The following is a 14,776-nucleotide window of genomic DNA, read 5'->3' as shown; positions in this document are numbered from 1 at the left end:
CAACTCCCACCCCTCACAACCCCCCATCCCTGCTCTGAAGGATTCTGTGGGGCTGTGGCTTTCATTGATATACCTGAGTGTGAGGAAGGCAGGACTCACCAAAGACTTAAATGGCCTTCTACCCATAGGAAACAGGGGTGGGAGATATACGGGGGGCTTTATTTTGTGGTCAGGGGCCATGGTCTGAATTTCATTTTCCATCCCTTTCCCCAAGTTTCTGAAGTCATTCTGTTCGAATTCTTTGCTTCTCAAGCTGTAGCCCAGGCCCTGTACCTTACCCACTCATCTGTCAGAACAGGAAGGGCACAAAGGATCCTATTCAAGGCCCAGGATAACAAAGAATTTAAGACTTCCAAGAAATTAAATGGATTCATTCTTGTGTATTTATTGAATAAATCAATCCTGGGTAAAGAGAAAAAAGAACTAGGTCTGGGGACAGAGGCTGGGAAAGTGCAGTAAGTCCCCGGGTCCTGTGCGGAGGGGGGGGGGGGTCACTTGTAAAACTCATGCTCCTGTTCATCCTTCTTGATGACTGTCTTGTAAGCTTTCTCGAAGTCTTTTGCCAGAACAATGTAACGGTTCTCTCGGACAGCCAACATTCCACTCTGTTAAAGGGTGAGAGTTAAAACCTGCCCCCAGCACTCCCCACCTCTAGTGAGGGTGAAGGAAGAGACAGACAGGGCCCAATATCCCAGGGAGGCAATGAGGGGTGGGGCATTGCAGTAGAGTGCTCTCAAAGAGGAAGGGTCTTCATCTACCCCCAGCCTGGATCCAGAGAAAAATTCTCACTCACCTCCTGACAAATGGAATTGATATCTGCTCCTGAAATCTTATCTGGCCGGGCCACATCTGCGGTGGGTGAGTTAAGGAAACCATTCCCGGCATGATGGGGTGAATGCCTGGAGCTGGAAGTCATCCTTGGGCCATCTTGGTCACCACTCCCCTCCCTGGACTTTGGTGTCCCATCTCTACAATGTGGGTCACGGTGATGGAAGAGGTAGAAGTGAAGAGCCAATCCCTATTCCCAAATGCGACCCTCCCCTCACTTCTGGCGCAGGATACAATCTTCCAAGTCAACCTCCTCAGAGAGATTCATCTTGCTGGTGATAGTGGAGAAAATCAATCTCTTCTGGCGGCGGTCAGGGAGTGGAAATTCGATTTTACGGTCAAGACGTCCTGGCCGCAGCAGGGCAGGATCTAGGGTGTCTGCTCTGTTCGTTGCCATGATCACCTGCCATTGGGGACAGGCCAGCTCACACCTCTATCCCTGCTACATCCTCCTTCCCGCCGTAATACCCACCCCTTCACATGCCAGCCCCACCTTCCAGATTCCCATACCACACCTGCCCATCACAAACCCCGAACCTTGACATTGACATTCTGGTCGAATCCATCCATTTGATTTAGCAGCTCCAGCAGGATTCTTTGAACCTCTCTGTCAGCTGGAGTATGCAACACAGTCAGTCCAAGGCATTATGTACGACAGGCCTGCCCAAGACCCCAGTCCCTGTCTGGGCATCACTCACCCCCTGTCTGGGCATCAAATCTCTTGGTGGCTATGGCATCAATCTCATCTATGAAGATGATGGCAGGTGCGTTCTCCTTGGCCAGACGGAACACATCCCGGACCATGCGGGGGCCCTCACCCAGGTACTTCTGTACAAACTCCGAGCCCACAACCCGGATAAACGCAGCTGATGGCAAGATGACAAGGGTTAGACAAGGATGGGCCGCCTGCAAGGCCCCTTCTGCTGTAACTGAAACTAGGAATTCCCTGAGCACATCCCTTCCTTTGAATGCCCACTCCAAGTAGCCAGGTCATTCTTTAACACCCTGCACTGAGTCCTGTAGCATTGAGGACCAGCCATCTGCTTGCATCCCACAGCCACCCAGCAGCACAAATCATGAACCCTATCTACAGGTGGGTCTTCCCCCCCACCAACATTTAACAATCAGGACATTAAAGAAAAATGCGTATGTGCTTCAACGTGCCTATATGGAGAAGAGCTAGAGACATTCATGGAGTCCAGATACAGAAAAAACTGGATTTCCAGAGCACTTGAACAATTAGTAAGAAAACAGGTAAGTTGCCACACACAAAGACATCATATTACCTCACTACGGGCTCCAACTTCCCTTTGCTATAAGGACCCACTTCTGAATATCTTGCAAGAATCAGGGACCACAAGCACGTCTCCTGACATAATTGACAACTGGCAATGGGGATGAAGACAGGTTCTGGTTCCCTCCTTTTCAGCTTATTCTTAAAGTTTAACATGTAAAGTTGTGGCTATTATTCTCTATCCCCTTATTCTGCTTAGTTGTTCTCTTCATGAATTCAGCACTGTGTGACATATAATCTACTCACTTATCTGTTCAAGAGCTTCCCCGGCTAAGATACCACCTCCATGACGACATGAGAGATGGAGACTTTGTTCTGTTCACTGTCATGTCTCCAGCACTTAGAACACAGCTTGGCACATTAGGCACTCAGTCAGTATATAGTAAATGTAGGACTATGTTCTAAGTGTTTAGTTCTGGGTCCTCAGCCATGCTGGGAGCTTCTCCAAGACCAGGGACCAGGGGACAATTCTGATTCATTGTTGTATCTCAGCACAGAGCCTGGGAGAGCAGGAGTCTAATGAACTGCTAAGCAGGTGAATGATAATGACAATGGCTAACATCCACTGTCTACTTACTATGTGCCAGGTATACTTCTAGAAGATTTATATTGATTTAATCCTCTGAATCCAGAAATATAGGAAACAGGAATCACAGAGAGGCTAATTTACTGAGTAATTACATAAACTAACTTCATTAAGTAGTACTAACTTACACAAATGGTTGTAGGGGAGACAGATTTCAAACCCGGCAGTCTGGCCCAGAAAACCCACTGCTAAACCACTGCCTTCTACTCCCTGCCTCCCATGTATTAAGATTTTAAGATGTACTGAGCCTTGACTTTATGCTTTATAAATAGTAATGCATTGACTTCCTGACATTTTGATTGGAACCTACCAGAATACTTTTATAAACAACCACAATATATAGGTGTGTGAAGCAATCAAAACAGCATGACATCTCACTGTGTGGGATGGACTCTTACATCTTTTGTTTCATTATTTAAAATGCTGGTTGCAGCATTATTCCATCTCTGACCCCTTCCCCACATACAGCACCACAATACCACAAAGTGGGTTGCCCCACCCTGGCAAATACCTAAGGCTCCACCCCCTACACATAACAGGTGTTCAAGACAAATAGGGCCCAGATGAAAAAATAGATCAAAACTTCAGAAAAAGAACTGAGCGATAAGGAGATGGCCAACCATTCAGATACAGAGTTCAAAACACTGGTAATCAGGATGCTCACAGAAATGATGGAGTATGGTTGCAAAACAGAGGAAAAAGTGAAGGTTATGCAAGGTGAAATAAAGAAAAATATACAGGGAACCAACAGTGAAGGGAAGGAAACACAGACTCAAATCAATGATTTGAAGCAAAAGGGAGAAAGAAATATTCAACTGGAACAGAATGAAGAAACAAGAATTCAAAAAATTGAGGAGAGTCTTAGGAACCTCCTGGACAATTTTAAACATTCCCACAACCAAATCAAAGGGGTACCAGAAGGCGATGAGGAAGAGCAACAAGTGGAAAAGTTATTTGAACAAATAATAAAGAACTTCCCCATCTGGCAAAGGAAATAAACTTCCAGGAAGTCCAGGAAGCTCAGAGAGTCCCAAAGAAGTTGGACCCAAGGAGGAACACACCAAGGTACATCATAATTACATTACCCAAGATGAAAGAGAAGGAGAGAATCTTAAAAGCAGCAAGAGAAAAGGAGACAGTTTCCAACAAAGGAGTTCCCATAAGACCATGAGCTGATTTCTCAAAAGAAACCTTACAGGCAAGAAGGGGCTGAAAAGAAGTATTCCAAGTCATGAAAGGCAAGGACCTACATCCAAGATTATTCTATCCAGCAAAGCTATCATTTAGAATGGAAGGGCAGATAAAGTGCTTCTCAGATAAGGTCAAGTTCAAAGAGTTCATCATTACCAAGCCCTTATTATATGAAATGTTAAAGGAACTTAGCTGAGAAAAAGTACAAAACTATGAACAGCAAAATGACAACAAACTCACAACTGTCAACAGCCGAACCTAAAAAAACAAACTAAGCAAACAACTAGAACAGGACCAGAATCACAGAAATGGAGATCACATGGACAATTATCAGTGGGGAGTGGGAGGGGAGAATGGGTGGAAAAGGCACAGGGAATAAGAAGCATAAATGGTAGACACAAAATAGATGAGGAGGTTAGGAATAATACAGGAAATGAAGAAGCCAAAGAACTTCTATGTATGACCCGTGGACATAAAATACGCAGGGGTGGGTCGGGGGGATGCTGGAGGGAGGAGGGGCGCAGGGCAGAGGAAGATAAAGGGGAGGAAAAAATGGGACAACTCTAATAGTATAATCAATAAAATATACTAAAGAACTTAAAAAAAATAAAATGCTGGTTGAACCTATGAATTCAAATTCCTAATTACTAATAGGCCACAACCCACTATAGTAAAACACTGAACTATTTTGTTAATTTTCACAATCATCCTGTGAAGTGAGTCTTCTATGAAATAAGGAAATTAAGGCATGAAGTGAAGTCACTTGTCCAAGACTACACAGCCAATGAGTAGGAGGCAAAATGGGGCTTTTGACCCCAGAGCCAGTGTTCTTAATCACCGCACTGTGCCACCTCCTGGGGAGGATGAGCGAGCAAGGTTGGACAAGCCCAGGCCAGAGCCCAAGGGAGAGACTGAGTGGCTCACCAGTGGTGTGATGAGCCACGGCCTTTGCCAACATGGTCTTCCCACAGCCGGGCGGGCCGTACATGAGGACGCCTCGGGGAGGATCAATGCCTATCTGAAATGCAGAAGTAGAGGAAGAAGGATGAGCCAGGGGGTCCCGTCAACAACCCGAAACTCGGCAGGACCTTTTCCTTCCCTGCCACTGCAGCTCCTCACCTGCTTGTAGAGCTCAAAGTGTGTAAGCGGGAGCTCCACAGCCTCCCGCACCTCCTGCTTCTGGATGTCCATGCCGCCAATGTCCGCATACATCACATCTGGCTTCTGGTCTGGTGGGAGAGCAGAGCTGGGACTCCCAGCCTGGCCCACCGGGTCCTCTCAGGCCCCTCTGGCCCCAGGCTGCCCCCTCACCTGAAGTGAGCATCATGATACTGCTGTCTGCCTCAGGAGGCAGCACATCCACCAGTGCATTGCTGTGCTTGTGGAGGGCCACAGAGGCATTGGGCTTGAGCAGCTCCCGGTCGATGGTGCTCAGGATGCGCACATAGTAGTTGGAGCCTTTGGGAAGGGGAAGGAAAGGGAGAGGGGAAAATGAGAAGTGGCAGAACTGTCCTCTCCCTGCGACCTCACAATTGTGCCCTTCAGGCCACCATTATCTCTCACTCAAACCCAGACTGCCCCACCTCACCTCTAGTCTGTCCCTCTAGTCTGTCGTTCACACACACACCCCGGTGTTCAGCAGCCTCCTGGAAGGCTTCTGCCTGACTTTCCCCTGGCTATCTCTTGGCCATCTCTCACTGCTGTGTCCCTATGTGTTCTCCGTATTTTCCCCCAAGTTATGCTGCTCCTCCTGGGTCTGTCTCAGGCAGGCCCACAGTTCCTAGTCACTAGCAAGAGTCCCATGCCTCACCCTGGACTTTCCTCCTCTTCCCTTCACAGTTCTTTAGTCACTACGACCCATTAGTCGCTATGACCTTCCACCCAGCCTCCTGAATGTCACTGCAACCAATCTCTCCTCCCCTCTCCCGAGGTCCTACCCTGATTCAAGTCCTACCATCTAACTCTCTCCTGCTCACTCAGACTTGTCTCACCTCTCCAGTCCCCTCTCTCTGTTTATGGTAGTGACGTACACATCTCCTTCCAGTCTCAGTCTCTCTCCTGACCTTCAGACTTGGACATCCAGTAGCCTCCCAGACACCTCCCTGTGATGTCCTAGACTGCCCTCACTGTCTCCTTGTAAATCTACTCCTCTCACCATGTTGCCACCTCAGGGATAGCCCCACTGTCACCCTATGTCCTACAGGTCAAAGACACAGGCTTCATTCTGGATCTCTCTCTTCCTTCACTACCTCACGAACAGCCCATCAGTCCAATTACAGGCCCAGTCACACACTCTTCCCTACAACCTTCACCAGAACATGGCTTGGTCCAGAGGAGAAGTGGGCAGAAGCAGGAAAGACAGATAAGATACGGAGACAACGACCATCATTAAGGCAGAGCCTGGACGCATGTTAATAGCAGCAGCTCCCATACAGTAAGTCCTTACCAGAGCCCAATCTCTTAACACTGTACTCATAGTTTCAAAATGCAGGTCCCAACCCAGAAGTAGTCATGGAATTAACTTAGAGAGTCATGACCAGAACAAGGTTTAAAACAAAAGACTAGAACAGAATGAAAAAGCAATTAGAGTATATCACACAATGTAGGGCTAAATAACATTTGGTCAAACTTTTACTACATAAATTATACACATACACACATGCACAGAGGAAAAGAGAGAATATAAAACATATTTCCACTTTTGCATCAGACTCAAAATACTTGGAAAAACACCATTATACTGTCTTGCCTTGTTTGCTGTCACAAGGCCCCAGCACAGTTCCAGGCACATGCCAGGAAACACTGAACAGTTGTTCAATGAACAGATGAGTAAACAACGTGCTCCCCACGCCCCCCACCCCCCCACACACCTGTGGTGGAGCCCACAATGGCTGTATTCTGATCCACAGCTTCCAGAAACTGCCCTATAACCAGTGGGATGCTCTGGATTCGCTTCACCTCCTCCTGGGCATGGAGGAATTCCTTCTTCAGGTTCTTTTGCTCATCCTTGATGTACTCCTCCTGCACCTCCAGGAACTCCAGCTCTTGCTGCAGCTTCTGTGAGCAGAGAGGGGAGACGTAGGGGACAGCTCCAGGCCTTGCTAAGCCAGGGAGTAGTGGAAGGTGGTGGGAGTGTGGGACACTGGACCTTATGCAGGGTCTGGATTGGGGATAAATGTACCTTGTAGCGGCTGTACAGGTCCTCCAAGTCCTCAGGCTCAGGTCCCAGGAAGGACAGGCCAGTCTGGGGCCGTGACACTGACAATGCTGGGATCTCATCCTAAACCAAGGTGGGAAATGCAGGTTGGAGGAAGAGGGTCCCGCTCATGAAAGACTCTGACTTAACCATGGAGTCACACATCCCCTAACAGGCTCCTGCCGTCCTTCAGACCCTCTAAATAGAACCTGGAAACCTTGTAGCACCTTAATAGGACCGTGATGTCAGTTAGTCTCCCAAACAGATCTTTTGCTATCATATGCCACTTGTAACATGTCTCCAATGTCACCTAACTAGGATCTAAATGTCTCATCAATTCTGTACCAGACTCCAATGCCTTCCAGCCCCCTCAACGGGTCCCTAATGTCATATGGCTCACATATAGGCTGTTAAAGTCACCATGCCTTCAAACAGTCGTGGAATTACCCAGTTACCTCCCCGCCCCAAAAGACTCCTCATGTCACAGAACCCCCAGCTCACATTAGGCCTTTATGTCATCCACTTTCCCGGGTAGGCCCCAAACATTCGGCCAGACCACAGTTTTTACTTAGCCCTCCAACGCCAGCCAAGATCCGAACATCAGTCAGCAACCCAGCCCAGCCTCCGATATCATTCGGCCTCAAGGCCGAGTCCCACACATCACTCATCACCCTACCCCAGCCCCAGCTCCGCCGGGGCCCGGATGTCATTCAGCACTCTCAGAGAGATCTCTAAATCATTCAGACTCAAAGAACCTCTAACGTCACTCATTCTCCCATGCCAGCGTTCCGAGCCTTACTGCCATTCTAACATCACTCAGCTTCTCAGGCCAGGCCTCGATACTGCACAAAGCTTTCCACCGAGGGCTCCAAAATCACCCCGACCGGGACCGGATCCCTGCAGTCACTCAGCACCCCACTCAGATCAGTCTTGCCCTGTCCCCAAGAGCCATGCCCCCACCTGACCTGAGCTTTCTCCACCAGGATACCTATCTCCTCCATAGTGACCAAGCCCGCCTGAGTGCCGCCCGGCCAGCGCCAGTCACCGCTTCCGCTGCCGCCACCGGAAGACGAGGGCCTGGGTGGATTGTGGGAAACGTAGTTTAAGACGTCGCCGAGAGCGAGCTGACTGGGAAGGGTAGGACCGAGGGAAAGGAGGCCCTGGCCCTGCGCTCCGCCCCCACGATCTGGAGCTCTCCCTACGTCGTACCGCGTGTGGGTGGGCCCGGCGGTGCGCGTGCGCAGTAGCGCGTAGTGGCGCCACCTCGCGCGGCAGCTTCGGTCACGGTTTCCTGGTCAATAGGAGGCACTATTCTGCCGCTCTTTCAATTGAAGAGTTGATCGGAAACCTCTCAGGAAGTTTGGCAGCCAAGTGCTCTTCGCCCTTATTTAATGGCGGGGCTGGAGACGCCTGGGGCGCCATTCAGGGAAGCCCCACGTGGGCGACGCGGGTGGATTGTCCGCAGAAGGGTCTGAAAGCCCGGGCTACCCCGCAGAGTGACATCGGGCCTCAGCTCCAAACCTTGGTTAGCATTAGCAGAGAATCTAGTAGAACCCAGGCATGTGAGGGCTGGGGGAAATAAGCAGTGGTTCCAGAAGTTGAGTCACACAGGTGTTAAAAAGGGAAGGGAGGGAAAGAGGGAGAAAAGGAAGGAACAACAGGCCAAAATGGAGTTGCTTTTGCTAAACCAGTCCACCAAGCCAAAACTTGGTAACTAACCTAGTAATTGCAGTTTTAACCACTCCCAGGGGTGGAATTTTAAGCCAATCAGTCTGGTGGTTCCTGATCATCACTACTGAGGTCATCTGCCTGACAGCCCCCCACCCCCCTTCCTCTATGGCAGGGTGTCCAACCTTTTGGCCTCTCTGGACCACACTGGAAGAAGAGTTGTCTTGGGCCACACATTAAATACACAAACACTAACGAAAACCAGTGAGCAAAAGAAAGGTCCATGCATAATTTTCATAATAATCTGCCACCACAGATAAGCAAAAAGTCTTCACATAATAACCCTAATTATGCAGCAGCCCTTTCAGCAATCTTTTAAAATCATTGAGCAGGTCCCAAGTCCGTGATCATGAATATAGAAAATGTACATATCTAAGTAATAAAACCTAATAATAAAACTAATGTTTTAAGTAAACTTATGATTTTGTGTTGAGCTACATTCATAGCCAGTCTGGCGGTGGGATTGGACAGCCCTGCTCTAAGGGAAGGTATCCTTGCCTGAAGTAATACATTCTTTTAACTCCTTAGTCCCACCTTCCTTCTCCCTGTTAAAACCTTCCATTTTGCACAGCTCACCTGAGTGCCCTTCTACTTGCTAGATGGGATACTGCCCAATTCATAGATCAACAAGTTTACTTGGTTGGATCTTGTTCTTTAACATGAGGGACCTGCAATCCTATGCCAGGCCCTGTGCTTAAGTCTTATTTGCAACAATGAATTGAATCTTGACATTATGTTTGCTCTTTTACAGAGAAGGAAACAGAGCCATGAAGCCACTTGCCAGTCACAAGGGCCAGATCACAGGGCCCCAGATCTGTCTATCCCCAAAGCCTATGCTTTTGGCCCCAGGGATACACTGCTGCTGTCATACCAGCTACAGTCTTTGTTAAGTGCAGGCATACATGGGGGATATTGCAGGTTTGGTTCCCCACCATCACAATAAAGTGAATATCGAAGAGAAGTCACATGAATGTTTTGGTTTCCCAGTTCATATAAAAGTTATGTTTACACTATACTGTAGTCTATTAAGTGTACAGTAGTATTTTTTTGTTTGTTTGTTTTCTTTCTTTTAATCATTGTTCAAATACAGTTTTCTCCTTTTTACTCCCAATCCAGTCCTCCCTCCCACCCCTCCCCACTTCCCTCCCATTACCACCCTCCCCTTAGTTTATGACCATGTGTCTTTTAAGTTTGTTCCTGTGAACCCTTCCCACTGTCCCCTTAAATTCCCTCTACTCTCCCCTGTGGTTACTGTCAGCCTGTCCTCTATTTCAGTGTCTTTGGTTACATTTTGTTTGTTTCTTTGTTTTGTCATTTAGGTTCCTGTTAAAGGTGAGATCATATGGTATTTGTCTTTCACTGCCTGGCTTGTTTCGCTAAGCATAATATTTTCCAGCTCCATCCACGCTGTTGCATAGGGTAGGAGCTCCTTCTTTCTTTCTGCTGCATAGAATTCTGTTGTGTAAATGTACCATAGTTTTTTGATCCATTCATTTACTGATGGGCATCTTGGTTGCTTCCAGCATCTAGCTCTTGTAAATTGTGCTGCTATGAACATTGGGATGCATAGGTTCTTTTGAATTGGTGTTTTAGTATTCTTTTTATTTATTTATTTATTTATTTATTTATTTATTTTAATCATTGTTCAAGTACAGTTTTCTCCCCCCTACTCCCATTCCAGCCCACCCACCCAACCCTCCCCCTTCCCCCCCATTACCCCCCACCCCTAGTTTTTGTCCATGTGTCCTCCAAATTTGTTCCTGTAAACCCTACCCATTCCCCCCTGAAATTCCCTCTTCTCTCCCCTCTGGTCACTGTCAGACTATCCCCTATTTCAGTGTCTTTGGTTATATTTTGCTAGTTTTTTTTTTGTTTTGTTGTTTAGATTCCTGTTAAAGGTGATATCATGTGGTATTTGTCTTTCACTGCCTGGCTTGTTTCGCTTAGCATAATGCTTTCCAGCTCCATCCATGCTGTTGCAAAGGGTATGAGCTCCTTCTTTCTTTCTGCTGCATAGAATTCCATTGTGTAAATGTACCATAGTTTTTTGATCCATTCATTTACTGATGGGCATCTAGGTTGCTTCCAGCACCTAGCTATTGTGAATTGTGCTGCTATGAACATTGGGATGCATAGGTTCTTTTGAATTGGTGTTTTAATATTCTTAGGATAGAGTCCCAGCAGTGGAATTGCAGGGTCAAAAGGCAGATCCATTTTTAGTTTTCTGAGGAAGTTCCATACTGCTTTCCATAGTGGTTGTACCAGTCTGCAGTCCCACCAGCATTGCACTAGGGATCCCTTTTCTTCACAACCTCTCCAACACTTGTTGTTTGTTGCTTTGTTTATGATGGCCATTCTGTCTGGTGTGAAGTGGTATCTCATTGTGGTTTTAATTTGCATCTCTCTGATGGCTAGCGATATTGAACATCGTTTCATGTGTCTTTGGATTTTCTGTATGTCCTCCTTGGAGAAGTGCCTCTTCAAGTCCTTTGCCCACTTTTTAATTGGATTCCTTGTCTTCTTAGAGTACAGTCTTGTAAGTTCTTTATATATTTTGGAGATTAAACCCTTGTCTGAGGTATCATTGGCAAATATGTTTTCCCATACAGTTGGTTCTCTTTTAATTTTGATACTGTTTTCTTTGGCTGTGCAGAAGCTTTTAATTTTGATGAGGTCCCATTTGTTTATTCTTTCCTTTATGTCCCTTGCTCTAGGGGACAAGTCAGTAAAAAAGTTTCTTCGTGAAATATCTGAGATTTTCCTACCTACGTTCTCCTCTAGGACTTTATTGGTGTCATGTTTTATATTTAAGTCTTTTATACACCTTGAATTTATTTTTGTATATGGTGTAAGTTGGTGCTCAAGTTTCATTTTTTTTTTTGCACGTGGCTGTCCAGTTCTCCCAACACCATTTGTTGAAGAGGCTATTTTTACTCCATTTTATGTTGCTGCCTCCTTTGTCAAATATTAATTGACTATAGAGACTTGGGCTTATTTCTGGGCTCTCTGTTCTGTTCCATTGGTCTATGTGCCTGTTTTTATGCCAGTACCAGGCTGTTTTGATTACAGTGGCCTTGTAGTATAGTTTAGTGTCAGGTATTGTGATCCCTCCTACTTTACTCTTCTTTCTCAAAATTGCAGCAGCTATTCGGGGTCATTTATAATTCCATATAAATTTTTGAAGTGTTTGTTCTATGTGAAATATGCCATTGGTGCTTCAATAGGAATTGCATTGAATGTGTAAATTGCTTTGGGTAGTATGGACATTTTGATGATATTAATTCTTCCAATCCATGAACACGGTATATGTTTCCATTTGTTTGTGTCTTCCTTGATTTCTTTCCTGAGTGTTATATAGTTTTCTGAATACAGGTCTCTTACCTCTTTGGTTAGGTTTATTCCTAGATATTTTATTTTTCTTTTTGCTATTTCAAATGGAATTTTTTCTTTGATCTCTGCTTCTGCTGTTTCATTGTTGGTGTACAGAAATGCCTTTGATTTCTGGATATTGACTTTGTATCCCGCTGTTTTGCCAAATTCATTTATTAGGTCAAGCAGTTTTTTGGTAGAGTCTATAGGATTTTCTATGTATACTATCATGTCATCTGCAAACAGTGACAGTTTTGTTTCCTCCTTTCCTATTTGGATGCCTTTTATTTCTTTTTCTTGTCTGATTGCTGTGGCTAAAACTTCCAGTACTATATTGAACAGAAGTGGTGAAAGTGGACAGCCTTGCCTTGTTCCTGATCTTAGTGGAAAAGATTTTAATTTTTGCCCATTGAGTATGATGCTGGCTGTAGGTCTCTCATATATGGCCTTAATTATGTTGAGGAATGCTCCCTCTATTCCCACTTTGCCGAGTGTTTTTATCATGAATGGGTGCTGTACCTTGTCAAATGCTTTTTCTGCATCAGTTGATATAATCATGTGGTTTTTGTCTTTGCTTTTGTTTATGTGATGTATTACATTTACTGATTTGCGAATATTGAACCATCCTTGCATCCCTGGAATGAATCCCACTTGGTCATGTTGTATGATCTTTTTAATGTATTGTTGGATGTGGTTTGCCAGTATTTTGTTGAGGATTTTAGCATCAATGTTCATCAGTGATATTGGCCTGAAGTTTTCTTTCTTTGTTGTGTCTTTATCTGGTTTTGGAATTAGGATGATGTTGGCCTCATAAAAAGAGTTTGGGAGACTCCCATCTTTTTGGATTTTTTGGAAAAGTCTGTGAAGGATAGGGGTTAGCTCTTCCTTAAATGCTTTGTAGAATTCTCCTGTGAAACCATCTGGTCCAGGGCTTTTGTGTGTTGGGAGTTTTTTGATTACTGCTTCAATTTCTTTTGTTGTTATTGGTCTGTTCAGGCTTTCTGCTTCTTTTTCATTGAGTTTTGGAAGATTATATTTTTCTAGAAATTTGTCCATTTCACCTAGGTTTTCAAATTTCTTGGCATACAGTTCTTTGTATTAATTTCTTACAATCCTTTGTATTTCTGTGGTATCTGTTGTAATCTCTCCTCTTTCATTTCTGATTGTGTTTATTTGGGTCTTCTCTCTTTTTTTCTTGATGAGTCTGCTTAAAGGCTTGTTGATTTTGTTTATCTTTTCGAAGAATCAGCTCTTGGATTCATTGATCCTTAGAATTGTGCTTTTAGTCTCTATGTCATTTAATTCTGCTCTGATCTTGGTTATTTCCTTCCTTCTGCTTGCTCTGGGATGCCTTTGTTGTTGCTCCTCAAGTTCTTGTAGACGTAGGGTTAGGTTGTTTGTTTGGAATGTTTCTAACCTTTTTAGGTGAGCCTGTATTGCTAGGAACTTCCCTCTCAGGACTGCCTTGGCTGTGTCCCATAAGTTTTGGGTTGTTGTGAGTTCATTTTCATTTGTTTCCAGAAACCTTTTGATTTCTTCCCTAATATCATTCTTGACCCATTCCTTGTTTAATAGCATGCTATTTAATCTCCATGATTTTGAGTGTTTTGGGTTTTTTTCCTTGGGGTTGGTTTCTAGCTTCAGTCCCTTGTGGTCTGAGAAAATGCTTGGTATGATTTCAATTTTCTTGAAATTCTTGAGTCTTGTTTTGTGTCCTATCATGTGGTCTATCTTTGAGAATGTTCCATGTACATTTGAAAAGAATGTATATTTAGCTTCTTTTGGATGGAGGGCTCTGTATATATCAGTAAAGTCCATTTCCTCAAGGGTATTGTTCAATGCCACAATATCTTTGTTGATACTTTGTTTAGAAGATCTGTCCATTTTTGATAGTGGGGTGTTAAAATCTCCCACTATAATTGTGTTGCTGTCCATATCTTTCTTGAAGTCCTCTAAGATTTTCTTTATGTATTTGGGTGCTCCTATGTTGGGTGCATATATATTTACAATATTTACGTGTTCTTGATGGATTCTTCCCTTGAGTATTATGAAGTGACCTTCTGGGTCTCTCTTTATGGACCTTTTTTGGAAATCTATTTTGTCTAATATGAGTATTGCTACCCTGGGTTTTTTTTCCTGTCCATTTGCTTGGAAGATTTGTTTCCAGCCCTTCACTTTCAGCCTGTGTAGGTCTTTTATCCTGAGGTGGGTCTCTTGTAGACAGCAGGTATGTGGGTCATTTTTTCTTATCCATTCAGCTATTCTGTGTCTTTTGATTGGAGCGTTTAATCCATTTACGTTTAAGGTTATTATTGATAGGTACTTATTCATTGTTTTTTATGTACATGTGTTCCTCTCTCTCTCTCTCTTTTCCTTCCCTTCCTTAAAGCAGTCCCTTTAGGATCTCTTGCAGAGCTGGTTTGGTCGAGGTGTATTCTTTTAGACTTCTTTTGTCTGGGAAGCTTCTTATTTGGCCTTCTATCTTGATCAAGAGCCTTGCTGGATATAGTAGCCTTGGTTGCAGACCTCTGGTTCTCATTACCTGGAGTATTTCTTGCCATTCTCTTCTGGCTTGAAGTGTTTC

At 44.8% G+C, this 14,776-nt stretch overlaps 1 protein-coding gene across 1 annotated transcript; it reads right to left on the bottom strand.

The window, feature by feature from the left end:
• Nucleotides 1-365: 365 nt before the first annotated feature.
• Nucleotides 366-8,140, bottom strand: PSMC4 (proteasome 26S subunit, ATPase 4). The gene is made up of 11 exons (XM_028529889.2): nt 8,061-8,140; nt 7,081-7,179; nt 6,770-6,956; nt 5,211-5,357; nt 5,019-5,128; nt 4,824-4,917; nt 1,527-1,694; nt 1,366-1,442; nt 1,063-1,231; nt 794-849; nt 366-605 (listed from the first exon to the last, which is right to left on the bottom strand). Exons 1-11 carry the CDS (start codon nt 8,094-8,096, stop codon nt 492-494), a joined length of 1,257 nt encoding a protein of 418 aa, XP_028385690.1. The 5' UTR covers nt 8,097-8,140; the 3' UTR covers nt 366-491.
• Between the last annotated feature and the right edge of the window lie 6,636 nt (nt 8,141-14,776).

Source organism: Phyllostomus discolor, chromosome 12, assembly GCF_004126475.2.
Source record: "Phyllostomus discolor isolate MPI-MPIP mPhyDis1 chromosome 12, mPhyDis1.pri.v3, whole genome shotgun sequence".
In the NCBI taxonomy this organism is placed as follows: Eukaryota; Metazoa; Chordata; class Mammalia; order Chiroptera; family Phyllostomidae; genus Phyllostomus; species Phyllostomus discolor.
The sequence above is the reverse complement of the archived record's forward strand: the minus strand, read 5'-3'. Positions and strand labels throughout refer to the sequence as shown.

Coding starts and splice junctions, on each gene's coding strand:
- PSMC4 (XM_028529889.2), bottom strand. CDS start 8,096: ATGGAGGAGATAGGTATCCTGGTGGAGAAAGCTCAG. Junction 1,232..1,365: donor ACCAGAATGTCAATGTCAAG/GTTCGGGGTTTG, acceptor CCCCAATGGCAG/GTGATCATGGCAACGAACAG. Junction 850..1,062: donor GGAGGTTGACTTGGAAGATT/GTATCCTGCGCC, acceptor CACCCACCGCAG/ATGTGGCCCGGCCAGATAAG.